Source organism: Styela clava, chromosome 15 (genome assembly GCF_964204865.1).
Source record: "Styela clava chromosome 15, kaStyClav1.hap1.2, whole genome shotgun sequence".
In the NCBI taxonomy this organism is placed as follows: Eukaryota; Metazoa; Chordata; class Ascidiacea; order Stolidobranchia; family Styelidae; genus Styela; species Styela clava.
Genome location: NC_135264.1, coordinates 4,621,121 through 4,642,598, shown reverse-complemented (window position 1 = coordinate 4,642,598; position 21,478 = coordinate 4,621,121). Strand labels below are relative to the sequence as shown.

The window sequence follows — 21,478 nt, the reverse complement described above, 5'->3', positions numbered from 1 at the left end:
AATTTATATGGTGCCCATTCCGTGATGCTTTATGCGCGCTGCTTATTTTGCTAAAGTGTTAATTCAACCAAGAGCCCCGAGCATTTTTGTATAACTTTAAAAATATTTCAAAACCAGCCTACTAAATTACAACATTTCGTAGCCGTAAAAGTGCTTTACTTCGTTTCAAACTGTGTATTGTATTACGTAACAAACGTTAAACTTCATTATAATATGTCTTAGTAATCTAAGAAGTTTCACATGCATTTTGTAGTATAAAGCAAATTCTTCAACACATGCAATAAACATAACGTAAAAATTGTTTTGTTTCAATATGTCTCACTGGCGCTGAAATCAGAAGTCAGGTTATTATATGTCGTAAATTATCGTTATATCGTAATTTGGATATTTTGAAGATCAGCATAACGTCTCTTCTATATTGGTGGCGCGAAATATTAATTTTTTATTCAAGAGATGACAAATTTCCAGAATTATGTGCAATCGTGTCATTAATACACGATAATTTTATAAAAATGGTACAAACAAAATTATGCAATTTGCAAAAGTCAAAAAAGCTAATTTTGGCAACTTCCAAATCCCAGCAGCACACTCTCCGCACAAGAGGCATTCGATTTGATTATTTTATGTTAAAGAAGTTTATCTGAAGTTTTTCACACAACTAGAACCTAAGCCTTTTTTAATTTTAGAATCTGGGGTATTCTCATAGCGAAAATGGCCTTATTTGGAAAAATTTCGTATAGCTGAAAAAGCTAATTTAGTCAATTTTCAAAGCCTAGCAGCACACCCTTCCGCACAAGAGGCATTCGATTTGATTCTTTTATGTTAAAGAAGTTTACCTGAAGTTTGCCACACAACTAGAACCTAAGCCATTTTTATTTTAGAATCTGGGGTATTCTCATAGCGAAAATGGCCTTATTTGGAAAAATTACGTATAGCGAAAAAAGCTAATTTAGTCAATTTTCAAAGCCTAGCAGCACACCCTTCCGCACAAGAGGCATTCGATTTGATTCTTTTATGTTAAAGAAGTTTACCTGAAGTTTTCCACAAATATAGAACCTAAGCCTTTTTTATTTTAGAATCTGGGGTATTCTCATATCGAAAATGGCCTTATTTGGAAAAGTTACGTATAGCGAAAAAAGCTAATTTAGTCAATTTTCAAAGCCTAGCAGCACACCCTTCCGCACAAGAGGCATTCGATTTGATTCTTTTATGTTACAGAAGTTTACCTGAAGTTTGCCACACAACTAGAACCTAAGCCTTTTTCGCTTTAGAATCTGGGGTATTCTCATAGCGAAAATGGCCTTATTTGGAAAAATTACGTATAGCTAAAAAAGCTAATTTAGTTAATTTTCAAAGCCTAGCAGCACACCCTTCCGCACAAGAGGCATTCGATTTGATTCTTTTATGTTAAAGAAGTTCACCTGAAATTTTCCACAAAATTAGAACCTAAGCCTTTTTTATTTTAGAATCTGGGGTATTCTCATAGCGAAAATGGTCTTATCTGGAAAAATTACGTATAGCGAAAAAAGCTAGTTTAGTCAATTTTCAAAGCCTAGTAGCACACCCTTCCGCACAAGAGGCATTCGATTTGATACTTTTATGTTAAAGAAGTTTACCTGAAGTTTGCCACACAACTAGAACCTAAGCCTTTTTTATTTTAGAATCTGGGGTATTCTCATAGCGAAAATGGCCTTATTTGGGAAAATTACGTATAGCGAAAAAAGCTAATTTAGTCAATTTTCAAAGCCTAGCAGCACACCCTTCCGCACAAGAGGCATTCGATTTGATTCTTTTATGTTAAAGAAGTTTACCTGAAGTTTTCCACACAACTAGAACCTAAGCTTTTTTTATTTTAGAATCTACGTTATTCTTATGGCGAAAATGGCCTTATTTTGAAAAATTAAGTATAGCGAAAAAAGCTAATTTAGTCAATTTTCAAAGCCTAGCAGCACACCCTTCCGCACAAGAGGCATTCGATTTGATTCTTTTATGTTAAAGAAGTTTACCTGAAGTTTTCCACACAACTAGAACCTAAGCTTTTTTTATTTTAGAATCTACGTTATTCTTATGGCGAAAATGGCCTTATTTTGAAAAATTAAGTATAGCGAAAAAAGCTAATTTAGTCAATTTTCAAAGCCTAGCAGCACACCCTTCCGCACAAGAGGCATTCGATTTGATCTTTTATGTTAATGAAGTTTACCTGAAGTTTTCCACAAATATAGAACCTAAGCCTTTTTCATTTTAGAATCTGGGGTATTCTCATATCGAAAATGGCCTTATTTGGAAAAATTACGTATAGCGAAAAAAGCTAATTTAGTCAATTTTCAAAGCCTAGCAGCACACTCTTCCGCACAAGAGGCATTCGATTTGATTCTTTTATGTTACAGAAGTTTACCTGAGGTTTGCCACACAACTAGAACCTAAGCATTTTTCATTTTAGAATCTGGGGTATTCTCATAGCGAAAATGGCCTTATTTGGAAAAATTACGTATAGCTAAAAAAGCTAATTTGGTTAATTTTCAAAGCCTAGCAGCACACCCTTCCGCACAAGAGGCATTCGATTTGATTCTTTTATGTTAAAGAAGTTCACCTGAAATTTTCCACAAAACTAGAACCTAAGCCTTTTTTATTTTAGAATCTGGGGTATTCTCATAGCGAAAATGGCCTTATTTGGAAAAATTACGTATAGCGAAAATGCTAGTTTAGTCAATTTTCAAAGCCTAGCAGCACACCCTTCCGCACAAGAGGCATTCGATTTGATACTTTTATGTTAAAGAAGTTTACCTGAAGTTTGCCACACAACTAGAACCTAAGCCTTTTTTATTTTAGAATTTGGGGTATTCTCATAGCGAAAATGGCCTTATTTGGGAAAATTACGTATAGCGAAAAAAGCTAGTTTAGTCAATTTTCAAAGCCTAGCAGCACACCCTTCCGCATAAGAGGCATTCGATTTAATTCTTTTATGTTAAAGGAGTTTACCTGAAGTTTGCCACACAAATAGAACCTAAGCCTTTTTTATTTTAGAATCTGGGGTTTTCTCATAGCGAAAATGGTCTTATTTGGGAAAATTACGTATAGCGAAAAAAGCTAGTTTAGTCAATTTTCAATGCCTAGCAGCACACCTTTCCGCACAAGAGGCATTCGATTTGATTCTTTTATGTTAAAGAAGTTTACCTGAAGTTTGCCACACAAATAGAAGCTAAGCCTTTTTTATTTTAGAATCTACGTTATTCTTATGGCGAAAATGGCCTTATTTTGAAAAATTACGTATAGCGAAAAAAGCTAATTTAGTCAAATTTCAAAGCCTAGCAGCACACCCTTCCACACAAGAGGCATTCGATTTGATTGTTTCATGTTAAAGCGGTTTACCTGAAGTTTGCCACACAACTAAAAGCTAAGCCTTTTTTATTTTAGAATCTGGGGTATTCTCATAGCGAAAATGGCCTTATTTGGAAAAATTACATATAGCGAAATAAGCTTATTTAGTCAATTTTCAAAGCCTAGCAGCACACCCTTCCGCACAAGAGGCATTCGATTTGATTATTTCATGTTAAAGAGGTTTACCTGAAGTTTTCCACACAACTAGAACCTAACCCTTTTTTATTTTAGAATCTACGTTATTCTTATGGCGAAAATGGCCTTATTTTGAAAAATTACGTAAAGAGAAAAAAGCTAATTTAGTCAATTTTCAAAGCCTAGCAGCACACCCTTCCGCACAAGAGGCATTCGATTTGATTCTTTTATGTTAATGAAGTTTACCTGAAGTTTTCCACACAACTAGAACCTAAGCCTTTTTTATTTTAGAATCTGGGGTATTCTCATAGCGAAAATGGCCTATTTTGGAAAATTACGTATAGCGAAAAAAGCTAATTTAGTCAATTTTCAAAGTAAGGCCATTTTCGCCATAAGAATAACTTAGATTCTAAAATAAAAAAGGCTTAGGTTCTAGTTGTGTGGAAAACTTCAGGTAATCTTCTTTAATGGGTAATAATCTAATCGAATGCCTCTTGTTCGGAAGGGTGTGCTGCTAGACTTTGAAAATTGACTAAATTAGCTTATTTCGCTATACGTAATTTTCCAAAATAAGGCCATCTTCGCTATGAGAATACCCCAGATTCTGAAATAAAAAAGGCTTAGGTTCTAGTTGTGTGGCAAACTTCAGGCAAACTTCTTTAACATGAAAAAATCAAATCGAATGCCTCTTGTGCGGAAGGGTGTGCTGCTAGGCTTTCAAAATTGACTAAATTAGCTTTTTCAGCTATAAGTAATTTTTCCAATTAAGGCCATTTTCGCCATGAGAATAACGTAGATTCTAAAATAAAAAAGGCTTAGGTTCTAGTTGTGTGGAAAACTTCAGGTAAACCTCTTTAACATGAAATAATCAAATCGAATGCCTCTTGTGCGGAAGGGTGTGCTGCTAGGCTTTGAAAATTGACTAAATAAGCTTATTTCGTTATATGTTATTTTTCCAAATAAGGCCATTTTCGCTATGAGAATACCCCAGATTCTAAAATAAAAAAGGCTTAGGTTCTAGTTGTGTGGCAAACTTCAGGCAAACCTCTTTAACATGAAAAAATCAAATCGAATGCCTCTTGTGCGGAAGGGTGTGCTGCTAGGCTTTCAAAATTGACTAAATTAGCTTTTTTCGCTATACGTAATTTTTCCAATTAAGGCCATTTTCGCCATGAGAATAACGTAGATTCTAAAATAAAAAAGGCTTAGGTTCTAGTTGTGTGGAAAACTTCAGGTAAACCTCTTTAATGGGAAATAATCAAATCGAATGCCTCTTGTGCGGAAGGGTGTGCTGCTAGGCTTTTAAAATTGACTAAATAAGCTTTTTTCGCTATAAGTAATTTTTCCAATTAAGGCCATTTTCGCCATGAGAATAACGTAGATTCAAAAATAAAAAAGGCTTAGGTTCTAGTTGTGTAAAAAACTTCAAGTAAACCTCTTTAACATGAAATAATCAAATCAAATGCCTCTTGTGCGCAAAGGTGTGCTGCTAGGCTTTGAAAATTGACTAAATTAGCTTTTTACGCTATACCTAATTTTTCAAAATAAGGCCATTTTCGCCGTAAGAATAACGTAGATTCTAAAATAAAAAAGGCTTAGGTTCTAGTTGTGTGGAAAACTTCAGGTAATCTTCTTTAATGGGAAATAATCAAATCGAATGCCTCTTGTGCGGAAGGGTGTGCTGCTAGGCTTTCAATATTGACTAAATTAGCTTTTTTCGCTATGCGTAATTTTTCTAATTAGGGCCATTTTCGCCATGAGAAAAACGTAGATTCTAAAATAAAAAAGGCTTAGGTTCTAGTTGTGTGGAAAACTTCAGGTAAACCTCTTTAATGGGAAATAATCAAATCGAATGCCTCTTGTGCGGAAGGGTGTGCTGCTAGGCTTTTAAAATTGACTAAATAAGCTTTTCAGCTATAAGTAATTTTTCCAATTAAGGCCATTTTCGCCATGAGAATGACGTAGATTCAAAAATAAAAAAGGCTTAGGTTCTAGTTGTGTAAAAAACGTCAAGTAAATCTCTTTAACATGAAATAATCAAATCAAATGCCTCTTGTGCGGAAAGGTGTTCTGCTAGGCTTTGAAAATTGACTAAATTAGCTTTTTACGCTATACCTCATTTTTCCAATTAAGGCCATTTTCGCCATGAGAAAAACGTAGATTTCAAACTAAAAAAGGCCTCTTGTGCGGAAGAGTGCGCTGCTAGCCTTTGAAAATGGACTACATTAGCTTTTTTCGCTATACCTAATTTTTCCAAATAAGGCCATTTTCGCTATAAGAATACCCCAGATTCTAAAATAAAAAAGGCTTAGGTTCTAGTTGTGTAAAAAAATTCAGGTAAACCTCTTTAACATAAAATAATCAAATCAAATGCCTCTTGTGCGGAAGGGTGTGCTGCTAGGCTTTGAAATTTGACTAAATTAGCTTTTTTCGCTCTACGTAATTTTTCCAAAAAAGGCCATTTTCGCTATGAGAATACCCCAGATTCTAGAATAAAAAAGGCTTAGGTTCTAGTTGTGTGGAAAACTTCAGGTAAACTTCTTCAACATAAAAGAATCAAATCGAATGCCTCTTGTGCGGAAGGGTGTGCAGCTAGGCTTTGAAATTTGACTAAATTAGCTTTTTTCGCTCTACGTAATTTTTCCAAAAAAGGCCATTTTCGCTATGAGAATACCCCAGATTCTAAAATAAAAAAGACTTAGGTTCTAGTTGTGTGGAAAACTCCTGGTAATCTTCTTTAATGGGAAATAATCAAATCAAATGCCTCTTGTGGGGAAGGGTGTGCTGCTAGGCTTTGAAAATTGACTAAATAAGCTTTTTTAGCTATAAGTAATTTTTCCAATTAAGGCCATTTTCGCCATGAGAATGACGTAGATTCAAAAATAAAAAAGGCTTAGGTTCTAGTTGTGTAAAAAACGTCAAGTAAATCTCTTTAACATGAAATAATCAAATCAAATGCCTCTTGTGCGGAAAGGTGTGCTGCTAGGCTTTGAAATTTGACTAAATTAGCTTTTTTCGCTCTACGTAATTTTTCCAAAAAAGGCCATTTTCGCTATGAGAATACCCCAGATTCTAAAATGAAAAAGGCTTAGGTTCTAGTTGTGTGGAAAACTCAGGTAAACTTCTTCAACATAAAAGAATCAAATCGAATGCCTCTTGTGCGGAAGGGTGTGCTGCTAGGCTTTGAAAATTGACTAAATTAGCTTTTTTCGCTATACGTAATTTTTCCAATTAAGGCCATTTTCGCCATAAGAATGACGTAGATTCTAAAATAAAAAAGGCTTAGGTTCTAGTTGTGTGAAAAACTTCAGATAAACCTCTTTAACGTGAAATAATCAAATCGAATGCCTCTTGTGCGGAAGAGTGTGCTGCTAGCCTTTGAAAATGGACTACATTAGCTTTTTTCGCTATACCTAATTTTTCCAAATAAGGCCATTTTCGCTATAAGAATACCCCAGATTCTAAAATAAAAAAGGCTTAGGTTCTAGTTGTGTGAAAAACTTCTGGTAATCTTCTTTAATGGGAAATAATCAAATCGAATGCCTCTTGTGGGGAAGGGTGTGCAGCTGGGCTTTGAAAATCGACTAAATTATCTTTTGTCGATATACGTATTTTTTTCAAACAAGGCCATATTCGCTATGAGAATACCCTTGATTTTAAAATGAAAAAGGCTTAGGTTCTAGTTGAGTGAAAAACTTTTCAAGCTTTTATTATTTATTTTTTGGTTATATACTTGTTATTTTTCCTAAATTATAAACATATTTTCCATAATAGTATGCTAATTTCGTTTATCTTCATTTTTTCGGGTGTAGATTCTGACACGCCTCCATTTCTGCCGTAAATATTAACCTTTCCGCTTCGCCGCACACAAAGGTCAAATTGCTACTAGCTTCACAGTGGTAATAAATTCATTCCTGTTTTGGATTTCATACAAGACGTTGCTTGTTTTTCTGTGTAAGGTCTTTGGCATTGTAAGATAATTACGACCAATTACTGGCGTGGTGGCAGCGAAGACGAATTCTACGCTGTATATCTCCTATACTGAGGTTAACAATGGCAGCTGTTAAAGCACCAAAGCAGTGGCCTCTGAAGAAATGTGAGACAATCACTTCCTTCGAAACATGGAGACAAAATCTGCTATACACTTTAGCCCTGGACAATAACTTTATGCCTTTTCTTGCCCCTGACGTCCAATGGGAGAAACAAACCAAAGCTAACCCACTGAGAGGTCTGACCGATGATGGAGAGGCAGTACCTGAAGACCGCAGAAAGTCGGCAATTCAAAAAAACGCCACTTTAGAGTTGATGCTCGGACAAATAGCAAATTATTGTCCGATTATGTCTCGCAACACCATCGTCAAGAATTCCACATCTTTGAACTGTATTTGGCAAGCGCATGCATTTTGGGTTCCACACTACCGGCGCCCATCTCCTGGAGTTAGCCAATATCAAACTTGAAGATGGGGAAAGAGCAGAAGACCTTTACCAACGCCTAATGTCTTTTTTTGAAGACAACCTCGCTACCACAATTAGCTCAATTACTCATCACGGCTCTGTGCCAACGGAAGACGAAGACTTAACTCCTACCTTGGAAAATACAATCGTTTATTTCTGGTTGTCTTTGTTGCACCAGGATTTACCAATGCTCGTTAAGCAACGTTATGGAACTGAGCTGCGTTCTCGCACACTAGCTTCTATCAAACCTGAAATTTCAGGAGCGCTCGAGTCGCTATTAGACGAGCTGGCCTCCATGGAATATGCCAAAGTGTGTAGATCTCTTCACTCTCAAAAGTTGAATTCAAAGAAGGATAGTTCCAGCCGCCGCAACATTAACATACGTCAATCATGCCCTCTGTGCAAGGAAGGGGGTCGACCATTCAAGCATTACCTGAGCCGCTGCCCTTTCCTTCCTGACAACGATAAGCAATTCATGGCTAAAGCACGTATGATCAGTACGGATCACGATGACATGGATCCTTTGGTGGACATAAGTTCAGCATCTTCTGACTGTCCTGAGGTAAATTCTAACTCTAACCATTATATTTACCGCTCACGACGTGTTAACATATGCCATTGCCCTCACCTGGTCTTGTACTGTAAAGGAAAACCCATCCGTATCGTGCTTGACACTGGTGCTGAGTGTAATATGATATCTCTATCCCTTGCTAGTCTTTTGGGCGCCAAAATATCAAAGTGCTCTCAAAAAGCTCTACAGGCTGACGGATCATCATTTTTAAATGTACTTGGCGAAACAGCTATTACCCTATCACTTGATGCTGTTTCTATGCCTTTTAAAGCACTGGTAGTTCAGCATTTAGATTCCGACATTTTGGCTGGCACCCCGTTTATGGTCGAGAACGATATCATTTTGCGACCTGCAAAGCATACCATCAGTATTCGCAACCTTCCTCCACTGTCATATGATGATAAACGTCTCAATAGTGAGGCTAGTCACCCGCCTCATATTATTAGACACTCCAGCAAGTCACGCGTCCTTTGGCCTGGCGAAACTATGACAGTTCCCTTACCAAATCATTTGCTTGATGTTGACGAGGTGGCTGTCGAGCCTCGCATCGATTGTCAGTCCGTTACCACTGAAAAATGGTTAACGCCTTGCATTGCTCCCCGCCATAACGATTACATCCTTATTCAAAATTCATCATGCGAACCTGCACGTATTGACAAGCATCAACAATTCGCCCAACTTTTACCTGTTATATCTCAACAATCCATTACCCAGTCTACCAACCATAATTCCTTCGTTCGACCATCCCCTCCGTTTGCAACCAACATAAAAGTCGATCCTGAACATATCCTGCCCTCAGACGTTGTCGCAAAATTTCAACACTTACACCAAAAGTTTGATAGCGTGTTTAACCCGAGCCCTCCCGGTTACAATGGAGCTGTTGGTCCCTTCAAAGCTGTGGTTAATATGGGACCTACCCAGCCCCCTCAACGGAAAGGTAGAATACCTCAATATTTGCGTGATAAATTAGTTGAGTTACAGCAAAAGTTTGATGAACTTGAGGCATTGGGTGTTTTCCAAAAACCAGAATGCGTTGGGGTCACTGTAGAATATTTAAACCCCTCCTTCTTAGTCAAGAAAGCCTCGGGGGGTTATCGTCTAGTCACTGCATTCGCAGACGTTGGGAGATACTCAAAACCACAACCTTCCCTTTTACCTGATGTTGACTCTACTCTGCGCAAAAGTGCATGTTGGAAATACATAGTCGTGTCGGATCTCACAAGTGCCTTCTATCAAATCCCACTTGAAAAGAAGTCTATGAAATATTGTGGTGTGGTAACACCATTTCGTGGTACCCGGGTATATACCAGATCTGCTATGGGAATGCCTGGATCTGAAACTGCATTGGAAGAGCTTATGTGCCGGGTTTTAGGTGACCTATTACAGGCTGGTATCATAACTAAAATAGCAGACGATTTATACTGTGGGGGAAATACTCCTGAGGAATTGCTCTGTAACTGGAGTAGTGTGCCTTCTGCCTTATCAAAATGTGGTTTATGTTTATCTGCTTCCAAAACTATTATAGCCCCCAAGTCAACCACCATCCTTGGCTGGATATGGTCAGAAGGCATAATTAAAGCATCCCCACATCGTATTGCCACATTATCCACATGCGACCCACCTAAAACTGTAGCAGCTATGCGGTCCTTTTTAGGAGCTTACCGTGTTCTTGCTAGAGTCATACCCAAATGTGCAAATTTTTTGTGTGACCTACAAAAAGTCACTGATAACCGTGCTTCCCAAGAAAGTATTTTGTGGAATGATGAGCTACGTCAAAGTTTTCACTCTGCTCAATCTCATTTATCTAGCAACAAGTCTATAACATTACCAAGACCCAGTGATTTATTGTGGCTAGTTACTGATGGTTCAGTTTCACATCCGGGTTTAGGAGCCACACTGTATATTACACGTGAGGGCGAGACACACCTTGCTGGTTTTTTTAGTGCTAAACTTAAGTCTCGCTTCACTTCCTGGATTCCATGCGAAATCGAGGCCCTCAGTATTGCATCTGCTATCAAGCACTTTGCTCCCTATATCATCCAATCTGCAAATACTACACGGGTTCTAACAGACAGTAAGCCTTGCGTTCAGGCCTTTCAAAAGCTATGCCGAGGAGAGTTTTCAGCTAGCCCAAGACTCTCAACATTTTTATCAGTCACAAGTCAATATCAAGTCACCCTGGAGCACTTAGCGGGTTCTAAAAATCTCCCCTCAGATTTTGCTAGTCGTAATGCACCGCAGTGTTGTACTAATAACTGTCAAATTTGTGCTTTTATTGATGATATCAAGCAACAACCTGTCATGCGTGAGGTTTCTGTTCGCGACATTTTATCAGGCCACACTAAAATGCCGTTTACTTCTAGGTCTGCCTGGCTTACGATTCAAAAAGAATGTGCGGATCTTCGGCGGGTCCACGCTCACCTACAACAAGGCACCAGACCATCAAAAAAATTGACTAAGATCATTGACGTGAAACGTTACCTCATGCATGCCACTATTGCTAGTGATGGATTACTTGTTTATCATACATCTCGCCCTTTTTCCTCTCGCCAAGATCGTATTATTATTCCACGTCATTTCGTTGATGCTATTTTAACTGCTTTACATATTCAATTAGAGCACCCCTCCGCTCACCAATTGACATCTGTATTTAATCGTTATTTTTTTGCTCTTGATTCTGATGCTATGATTAAACATGTTTCTAATGCCTGCCATCAATGTGCCTCCCTAAAAAAGTTTGTGTCCCGCCCCATACCACAAACTACCAGTGATAACTTACCATCCGTCGGATCAATGTTTGCTGCAGACGTTATTAAACAAAGAAAACAATTGATATTAGTCATACGAGAATGTGTTACCTCTTTCACACGAGCCTGCTTAATTGAAAATGAAAGAGAAGAGACTTTACGTAATGGTCTTGTGTGTTTAACTTTGGATATGACCCCTCTTGATGGTCCACCAGCATTAATACGCACAGACTCTGCTCCTGCCTTTGCTTCAATGGCAAAAAATAACAGACTAGCCAAGCATCGACTTACACTCGAACTTGGCCATTCGAAGAACATCAATAAAAATCCCATTGCTGAAAAAGCCGTACAAGAAGTGCAGGAAGAATTACTAAGACTTGCACCGGACAATCAGCCTGTTTCTCATGTCACATTATCAGTGGCCCTTGCTAATCTCAATTCACGACTACGCAAGAGGGGATTATCATCACGAGAAATGTGGACCCAAAGAGACCAATTCACTAATCAACAAATTCCTATGGAAGACAGACACATGATTGAAAAACAATATGCTAGTCGACTCCAGAACCATAAGCCCAGCCAAAAGTCAAAATGCCGTAACCCTATTCCTATATCTCCCATGATTCGTGTAGGTGATCTTGTATATTTATATGCTGACCGAAAAAAAACTAAAGCCCGGGACAGGTACTTGGTTGTGTCTGTCAATGGTGACTGGTGTAATATAAAAAAATTCATTGGTAATCAGCTTCGAGCCAATTCGTACAAAGTTCGAAAGTCTGATTGTTTTTTAGTTTCACCCACATTACCTTCCCCTTCCCAAGTTATACCAGATACCACAATCAATGACGAGAACTCTGAGGATTTCTATCCTCCGCTACTACCAAGCTCATTTGTAGATTTACTCCCCCAATTACCTACTGCGAATGTTCCCCCTCCTGGACCACCAGAATTATTTTTGCAAGATGGCCCAGCACCACAATCTCGCTACCCCCGTCGTGAGCATCGTAAGCCTTCATATTTGAGTGATTACATTTTAGAATAAGCCCGGTTTTGCTTTTGTTTTGATTACAATTTCGTTTACTATGGCATTCGGTTTTTAAGTGACCTATACTTTCCCGTCATTCTACTAAGTTTTAGTAATGTTTTTCATAGTAATACCCATTATGGGAGCGAAGGAGAGAAGGAGGGATGCGCCAGTTATATAATAACGAGTGTTTGTCCTTTATTGTGTGATAATAAGTGTTTGTACTGCCGACGCATCTGAAGCGTCAACTGATTACGATATGCCTCGCTGATTTCGTTTTCCTCGTATTATTTCTCTCGCGCAATAGCGCGTGTTATCGTGGATAATAAATTCATTCCTGTTTTGGATTTCATACAAGACGTTGCTTGTTTTTCTGTGTAAGGTCTTTGGCATTGTAAGATAATTACGACCAATTACTGGCGCAGTCCTCAATACGGCCAATTTCGCACCCGACTCGGCTGAAGCAAGGGATTTTGGCAGCGAGCAATGCGTTTTCTTAATATGCAACGAACCATTTAGCTGGACGACGTAAAAATGCAGGGAACAATACCAAAATGAGCAAATCTTTGCAAGTTTCCACTCATTGTATATATGCTCATTGCCGTAGTTTACTACTGGATCGTTTTGTTTTTATCAAGTTATTATCGCTCTGGGTATTTTTCTTCGTGTCATATAAAAAAATCGTATTTCTTCCCAACTCCCGAACCAATCGCTTTGAAATGTTCACTGTTTGAGGATTGAATTTTTCTCTAAAAGTATATTATTTTCATTCATTTCGAATATTGTTGTGAGCTGTATGGGGTTGTTGTTTGTGTGGTATGACGTCTTCAAATTTGCCACCCACTGGCGGTTACGGGAACACATGTCAACGGATCTCTTGCTCAGCGAACATCGTCGAATTTCGTGCTTAGCCGAAAAGTTAAAGATTTTATGAGTAATGGTAGACTGCGGTACCTGATTTGTTAATACAGAAATGACTCCGGATCGCTTGGTATTGAAAAAAGTATTCCCCAGTGTTCCCCCTAAAAATTGTTTGATCGCAACTTAGAAAAACATTTAATAGCTGAATATAATGTGATTCAATATTATGCAAATCTTAGTGTAAGCTGTCAAATCCATATATTGAATATGACTCCATCTTTTTATAGCTAGGTTTCTGTAGATTTCTGTGAAAATTATTGAAGATGCTATTATTAATATATATATATATATAGCTTTGGAAATTGGCCATTTTTTGCTTTTCCCATACATATATATAAATTGCCTCATGCTGGTAAATTGATTTTTTGTCTAACATAAAGTAAAACAAGATTGGGAAAATTATAAACATCTCTAAGCCCTTCCTATTCTTTTCGCACGTTATATCACTGTTGACAATTTTCATGATTTGCATTGTTATGTCTCCGAATACTGATACCGCGGCATATGCTGAATGTGAAAGCAAATTTACATAACGGCTTTTATGCTTTTAATTAAAACCGTAACATGTACTATTCTGAACTTCCAAAGTGTGCAAAACTTTTTGAAGCCTGACCTCGTGTTGTTCCCAAACAGCATAGAACAAAATGCGTTTGCCTGTTCAGCTTGAGAACAGAATTACTATTGGGAGAAGTGCATTTTAATGGGTAATTACTATAATAAGGCTCATAAGACGCAATAGGTTTGGTCATATTTCCGCTTATCGCTCGACTAGGTACAAAATCATCGCATTCGGAGCAAAAAAATTGTTGGGAAATAAAAATAGAGGTTTTTATATATATTTGTTTTTTATCAACTATAAAAAACAGCCTGTATTAAAAACGAGGTCATGTTTTTAAATCATTTTTTTTTGTATCTTTCGTATTTTTATTGAAATACCCCTTGCATCGCCGTGAAACTACGCCAAAATGTTTCATTCTGGCTGCTGCTCACTCTGTCGGAATAATAATTTCAAAAATGCAAGAAAAAATCCTTGCTTTGATGTTCTCTTTCATCGCCTAACTTTATCGTTAGTTTAGTACCGACACCAGAGTGATATGATTTTAACAGGAATGTTTTAAACGAAATATCAGGTGGACGCTTTGAGCAAAAAAGACAAGAAAAATCATGAAATATAGCTCGCGGGCCTACTAAAACCCAAAAGCAGTTGGATCAGGGTCCCGCCCACCGCCTAAATTCGGCAAAACAAGTGGGTTAATACAATAATGGAGATTATACTTAGATCGGCGGCAACCTACGTAGGTTCGAATCGGGGCCGCATTTAGACGATGAGACACTCTAGAGCCCTAGAACTAGGGCTAAGCTGTGCTAATTATGAGGCCTACTATCACATCTATATCTGTTTCAACATCATAATAGGATTGCTAGTTCATGTATAGGACATCACGAGTACAGTTTGAAATATCCTGAATTACAAAACTACAAGATACATACTTACAAAACGTCATGGCACTAGAAACCAGATCATAATACTCGTATATTATGAGATCTGGCATAGTAAAAATTATAAATATTAATGCTTACATTCTTTGTTGCTTTGATGAATTAGTATATATACTAGCTATATGTCGATAATTTTATTTTATAAAATAAAGGCATTATTACGGTGAAAACTGTTCAGTTAATTTAAATTAGCATTCTTTGTTTTTGAGGTTAAATGAATAGAGTTTTTCAAAGTTATACAAAGTCATTTATTCGGTCGTATTTTAATTATTTATTGTTTTAAACGGTAAATATTTGGAATGATTAACTTAAATAAAAAATATGAGATCTGTATTATCTGGACCAAGCCTTTTGAATTTAAAAACGATTTAAAATGAATAATAGTTTAAATTGATTGGCAATGCCCTCAAGGTTTGAGGCGCTTAGGCATGTAGCTTACCTTGCCTACTGATATATCCAACCCTGGTTAGAACCCCATGAATGATGTAACCAAGTGCAAGAAGCAGTATGTTCCCCAGCTTTTAATTTTGGGGGGGGGGTGTTGAAATTTAGGAGGTGATAAATAATTTGCTATTAGCGATGAAACTATTTGTATTCTCAAAAGTTTGTATGTATTTAAGAAATGATGTACATGAGGGGTCCTCTAAGTTGATTGTCGGCGAGCCAAAATACACAGCAGAAAAAAATTGTAGGGCCAGAAAAGGGGAGCGAGGGAAAGTGCGCGACGACACGGCTGGGGTTCAAGGCGCGCTTAAGCGCCCTGAGAAAATTTTGAGAAATAGGCACCAAAATAGGCTCTAAGCTTGATTTCAGATACACCTAGCATCGCAGTTTGTTATGTAATGAAATTAATAATTATAATATTTAGCTGATAGAATTCCCGAGGAATAAATAACAAGCACGGCTTTCAGCAAGTAATTTACAACTTATAGTGAATAATAAAGTTAGTTGCTCATCTAGCATATTGCATCGTATGAATGGCTACTTATGGCTTGTTTTGTTACACATTTCACATTTTTTTTGAACATGTTTGTTTGACGTTTGTACGAATCAAGCAATGAATTAAATTTCGAAATACGCGCGTCAACTGATCATAATGGCGAATAATGTTGTATTCCTTCAGAACTGAAATATTTTGTTGGCAAGGAAGACAAATCGCTGAAGGTTGATTTTTTCCCATAAAGAAATAAAAACTGCCATTCATCTAAAAAATGTCTGTTTTCAGTGCCTAGTTTTCGTTTTGTGACATCTTTAAGCTTTCTTCATATATGGCTAATACGGTATCTAAAACACTGCGGTGTGTAATCCTAATACCCATGCGTATACATAAAATACCGGCATAATTCAATTGTTACGAAATAAATGGGCTTAAACTGTGATAATGATGTAACGATAGACGGAATCTAAAACTCAAAAGGTACCACATGAAGTGTTAAACTATTTCACTCAAGTTCGACGGGCTATTTTAAATCGTTACGCGGGCCGTAATTGGCCCGCGGGCTGCGGTTTGGAACCCCTCGTCTACACTGAAAAATATTCCATAGTCGTTATATTTGAATACAATTATAATTGAGTTAGGGGGGGGGGGGGGGGGGGGGTGTAGGGAAATCACTGGCAAGAAGATTACTTGACTCTTTGCCGTCGCAGGGCAGTTCACGTAATGACTTGTTGGTTGCGTCTTCCTCCGCAAACCACATTTGCGGACGCACTGCGCTACAGTTTGAGAGAGCGTGTATGAGCAAATCATCGATATTTGTGGCGTTTTGAAGGGTTTAATCTTTTAACAATTCTTTCTGAAAAAAAACCTAAGTACAGTATACAGATAAAAATAAGTCGAAACTGTACAAGAGCTCTTCTCTAAATATGAGGAAAACAATTTTTACACTAAACTTAGTATTCAGTGTGCATATGCAATTTATCAGACTTTGTTAATGACACATTTTTTTCATGTACCAAAACGCAACCACATGAAACTGCAGAAAACTCTATAAATATGATATGTTCGTCACCGTCATTCGGAAGTCTATATCCAAATTCACACAAAGTTTTTTTCAATCTTCATTTACCGTTAAACTCCCAAGTCAATTTTGCCCTGTCAATTATTGTATGCAATTTGCAACCGTTAGATATTTAGGCCGAGTGGGGTGACCATACGTCCTTCTTTTTCGTTAAAAATTATACGTCCTTCGAGGACGCTCTAAAATGTCGAAATATCTATCCTCTTTGTTCACAAGATTGAATATTCAAAATTCTCTTATGAAATATTTAACAGTTTTTCATGTGTTAATAAAATTGAAGTCGAGACTTCAAATATCATTATACATATGACAACCAGTGTGTTGCGTTGTGATAGCATACGGGGTTAATTCCATTCCAGAATTTATGGAGGTTTAAAAATAAGCAACTTCAATCTAATTCAGTTTGCTAATGCAAACTTATGGCACATGAAAGTTGGACAGAATATTTTAAAACCTACATCAACAGCGACTTTTACAGCGATCAGGCAAAGATCGCATAATATATTACTTCAGCATAACGCCAAAGTTAAGCGCATTTTTTCTTTAATGCAACCTCAATGATCGAAAAAACGATAAAACTTCCTATTTGAATATGTTGCTAAAATACTTTGCCAATTTTTTTTACAATTTTAACGACATTTCTTGCAGCCAGTTTTACGATATTGCAAAAATAACTCGACAATGATGACGAAGATTAAAGGAACTGGCAAGTAACCATGGCCTCAGGACAAATGAATTGATTGTTCTGTAGATGTTTTTTTAATAAAGACAAACCTGCTATATTTCATTGTCGTCTCTTTGTTTTTTGTCACTTCTAAATCTAATGACAGAGAATTTAATAAATATATATTGTATATCTCAGGCACAGGTGAAATATAGACCTCAGATATAAATTTATCAATAAGCGTCCCGAAAAACGTATGATCGGCTCCAGACCCTAAATTACAGTTTGTATCATATTATTGTGTGAAGATGCACAACACTCTTCATTTGTTTTTATGCACTACAGCCTACATTTATCAGCAACCCTACGCCCGTAAAACTTTATTATGAACACCTCCAAAACAGAATTCAAAACAGGTTCCCCTTCTTATCGAACTCACTAACAACAGTTTAGCGGGGATTCGATTTTGATATTTTCAGTATCACCAACCAGAGGCCATATCAGCAGAACACGTTTTGTCTTACGTTAGATTTTAAATTCATTTTGTATATATATTTGTAAACATATATATAAAACGACAAGGTGCACGACAAGCTTCTTCAAACTTAAATAACTATAAAGTGTAAAAGTTAATTTGGTTAACCTGATAACATGGTCAGGAATTTGAAATCATAACCGTTGAAACAATGTCAACAGTAAAGGCGTAACGCAACAGTTTCAAACAAATGGTTACACGCCATTTGAAGATGACGTTACTTTTACAGTATTTTCTGATTCAATTACTTGTTCCACTTTCGGAGATTCAAAGATTTCCATTTCGACTACCTCATTGCAAACACCATGTAATGTTCTCGACGATTTCTTGAAGTATTTCAATTCGAGTTGAATGAATTTAATGTTACTAAACTCGTGCGACATACTTGTATAAAAAAGTAATTGTGCAAACAACATTATCCATTCCGAGATGACCGCGGGCTCTCTTTTTTCCCAATTTGACAACTGAAAGAAACAAAGGAAATTTAATGAAAACTTTTAATACGTAAGGATTAGAAAATAATTTTTGATTTGCATAGACTTTCGGTCAGGAACAACACTATTTAAGGAATTATACCATATTATAAAATCTGGATATTATTTACAGAAATTAATTCACAGCTATTCACGATAACAGAGACACCAAATTATTATGTATTCTGCGTTATTTACGCCATTTTACTTCTCTTTATAATTAAGTGGACAAAATCAGTATACTTACGAATATTAGACCAAGAAAGGAGCCAACTGCTTCTCGAGTTAAGGATGTTGATTTCACATTCAAAAAAATCAGCTCATTTTCAGTATAATTTTTCAAATAATATGTATGTATTCAACTCTCATTGAGTGCTATGTTTATAAACAGATCTGTATTTATAGGAGTGTAAAAACTATGTGTGTCGTGGCTCTTGTTTAAATATAACATTAAGCGTACTTTAAAAATTAGTGAGCTCTGGAAAGACTCATAGCCGCGCAGGTGCCGATGTCAGTGTTAATGATTTGCATTATAAGCTCGTTTTCAACAGTCATTTTATCATCAAACTATAATATAATGCTAACCTAAAGTTAGCTTGGGTTTTTGAAAGGATACGTAAAATAATGCAAACGGTGTGAATCGATGCTATAGTTATTCTGATGAGGAATAAATAAGGAAAACCGGATCTCTTGCGACAAAGCTTCCATGTAATTAAACAAATCAGCCAGCACTGTAACGTTCCACCACAAAACGCCATCGCTGCTCCAGTTATGTGAATTCCGACTAAATGATCCCTCCACTAGGTAAACAAGATGATTAGTTTTGTCTTACGTGGTAAATTAAATCTTTGAACGATTATCACAATTGCAGATTACTCTACGTAATACGCATAAATAGGGAAATAGAATCTGGAATGCTGGTCTCCAACATGACAACAATAGCATCAATCACTCACCGGAAAACAAGCAACGACGGTAATTCCACTTGACGTGATGCAGCCAAATACAAACGCAGCAACATTTAATAATGAATTACCCAACTGTGCACAGACAAATTTGTAAAATGATAAACACATAACAAACAAACACGCAGCACTCCAATTGAAAACGAATACAAATAGAGATGACTCCGGTAAATACATTCCGAAATGACTGACATAAGCGGGAGTTTCATTTTGTCTACGAAGAAAGTTTTTTTCCAAACTGGCAATCCCATAGCTGAAAAAATTGAAAAAGGTAAACATGTATCGTCTAATAGCATTGTTGAGTTCGGGGCGATACTAATAGCATGCAGTGTCAAACAAACCACTCGTGCACGTACTTGCAGGGAACGACACTAAAGATTCTGTACATTACGGGTATGAAAGTTCCGAAATTATATTTTTGTAGATGGCAACATCAAAGAAATGAATCCCATTCCCACTGACAAGCCTGTTAGCAGCACACAGTTTGACATGTCTAATTTGTTAAGCTAAATACCGCCACAATTATACCTCTACACAGGTATTAGGTATTGTGCTACCACGGGCATTAATTCCTATTTTTCTCAGCAAACTATACCTTAGTTCAGAAAAACGCACATTTTATAACACGATCATCGTCATAATCAAGTCAGTGAACCCGTTTTCCAACCGCTAATGACGGAGTAAAAACACCGAAAATTGTGTTTTATTTTTCAAGTGGCGCTGATTTTATTATTTCATGTCGGCCATTATGCTTTTATTTTTGCTTCCAAGTCAATACCGCCAACTTAAACTGGACGATATTTTCATCAACCACGCCGGGCTAACAATAAAATCCTTGATACGCGGTAAATTGCAATAAATGCAACTTTCTCGTTACGCTGAGTCATAAATACGATCGAAACAGAGGATGAAAACAAAAAATTATGCTTTCAGATTTATGGCCGTTGCCGCTCAGACTATCTTGACTATGTTGAAATGTACGATAATAATTGTAAAATGTTTCTAATCAAAAGCATCCCAGACCTGCTATAAGTACTTCAAGTCGGCGCTAATTTAAATCCTTTCAACTCGACTGTAATTAATTGCCGCGCCGCGCGTATCTGTCTTTGATTACGAAAAAACATAGAATGGATGAAAGCGTTCAAATATAAAAGTGCATTACAGTAATCTAAATGACACGTATGTTTCATTCATTTCCATATTTTGCTTGTCTCTCGAGTACATTTTATTCAATATCCGCTGGTGTAGAAAGATTGATAACCACTACCCAAGATATTTCTTGATACTGGCGCGAAACATTCAGTAGGACATATTAACGAAACTTACCAAGAAAGCAACCCGCAGACTGTCAGCACTAAAAATCCCAATGGCAGAAGCATGCAGCTTTTGAAATTCCACATTTTATAAGTACACATCACACTGTAAACAAGGCTTTTCATGAACTGCCAGAGGCAATCCTACGCGCACCGGTCCCTTATCTAACAGATCATCACAGTCGCGAGCAATTACTGGCCCATTTTATTTAGCTGGTTCAGCTAACAAAAGTTACATGAAAAAAAATTCTACTATTTGGATTATGATCTTAACACGACCACGTAATAAACAGAATTGCACCGGGCTCACAGACTGTCTGTTGTCGGCAAGTTTTTGTTCACTTAAAACTACACTTTTTTGAAAAGACAATATATCCAAGAAAACAAATGAATGATGATCTAAAATCTAAATCAGTGGTTTTCAAAGTGGGCGATATCGCCAAAAAATTCGAAGAGGGCGACGGGGGTTTGGGGCGATTGCGCATTCTCGAAAAGTCAAATATGGTTAAAATCGTCCAAAGTTTTATTCATCATCACGTGGGTATTTCGGGCGTGAAAATCATATTATATATTTCCGCGAAATCTCCCTACCCCTGAAAATGTGCGAGAGGATGTCGGTAAAGATTGTTTTCTCGTCCGGAACTGTGCGTAAAATGCTCGAAACTCGTTATTATGCGATCATCTGAAACGTGACGCTGAATACAACTTAAGAATTGAATACGCAAAATCCAGTTCAACTGCAAAATAGGCAAGTGTTATATTAAGTATAAAAGAAGCGG

General features: G+C 37.0%; 1 protein-coding gene across 1 annotated transcript; it reads right to left on the bottom strand.

The window, feature by feature from the left end:
• Window positions 1-17,901: 17,901 nt before the first annotated feature.
• Window positions 17,902-20,829, bottom strand: LOC120334450 (modulator of macroautophagy TMEM150B-like). Its single transcript, XM_039401962.2, has 5 exons — window positions 20,713-20,829; window positions 19,378-19,639; window positions 19,038-19,221; window positions 18,669-18,694; window positions 17,902-18,412 (listed from the first exon to the last, which is right to left on the bottom strand). Exons 1-5 carry the CDS (start codon window positions 20,823-20,825, stop codon window positions 18,143-18,145), a joined length of 855 nt encoding a protein of 284 aa, XP_039257896.2. The 5' UTR covers window positions 20,826-20,829; the 3' UTR covers window positions 17,902-18,142.
• Window positions 20,830-21,478: the final 649 nt, after the last annotated feature.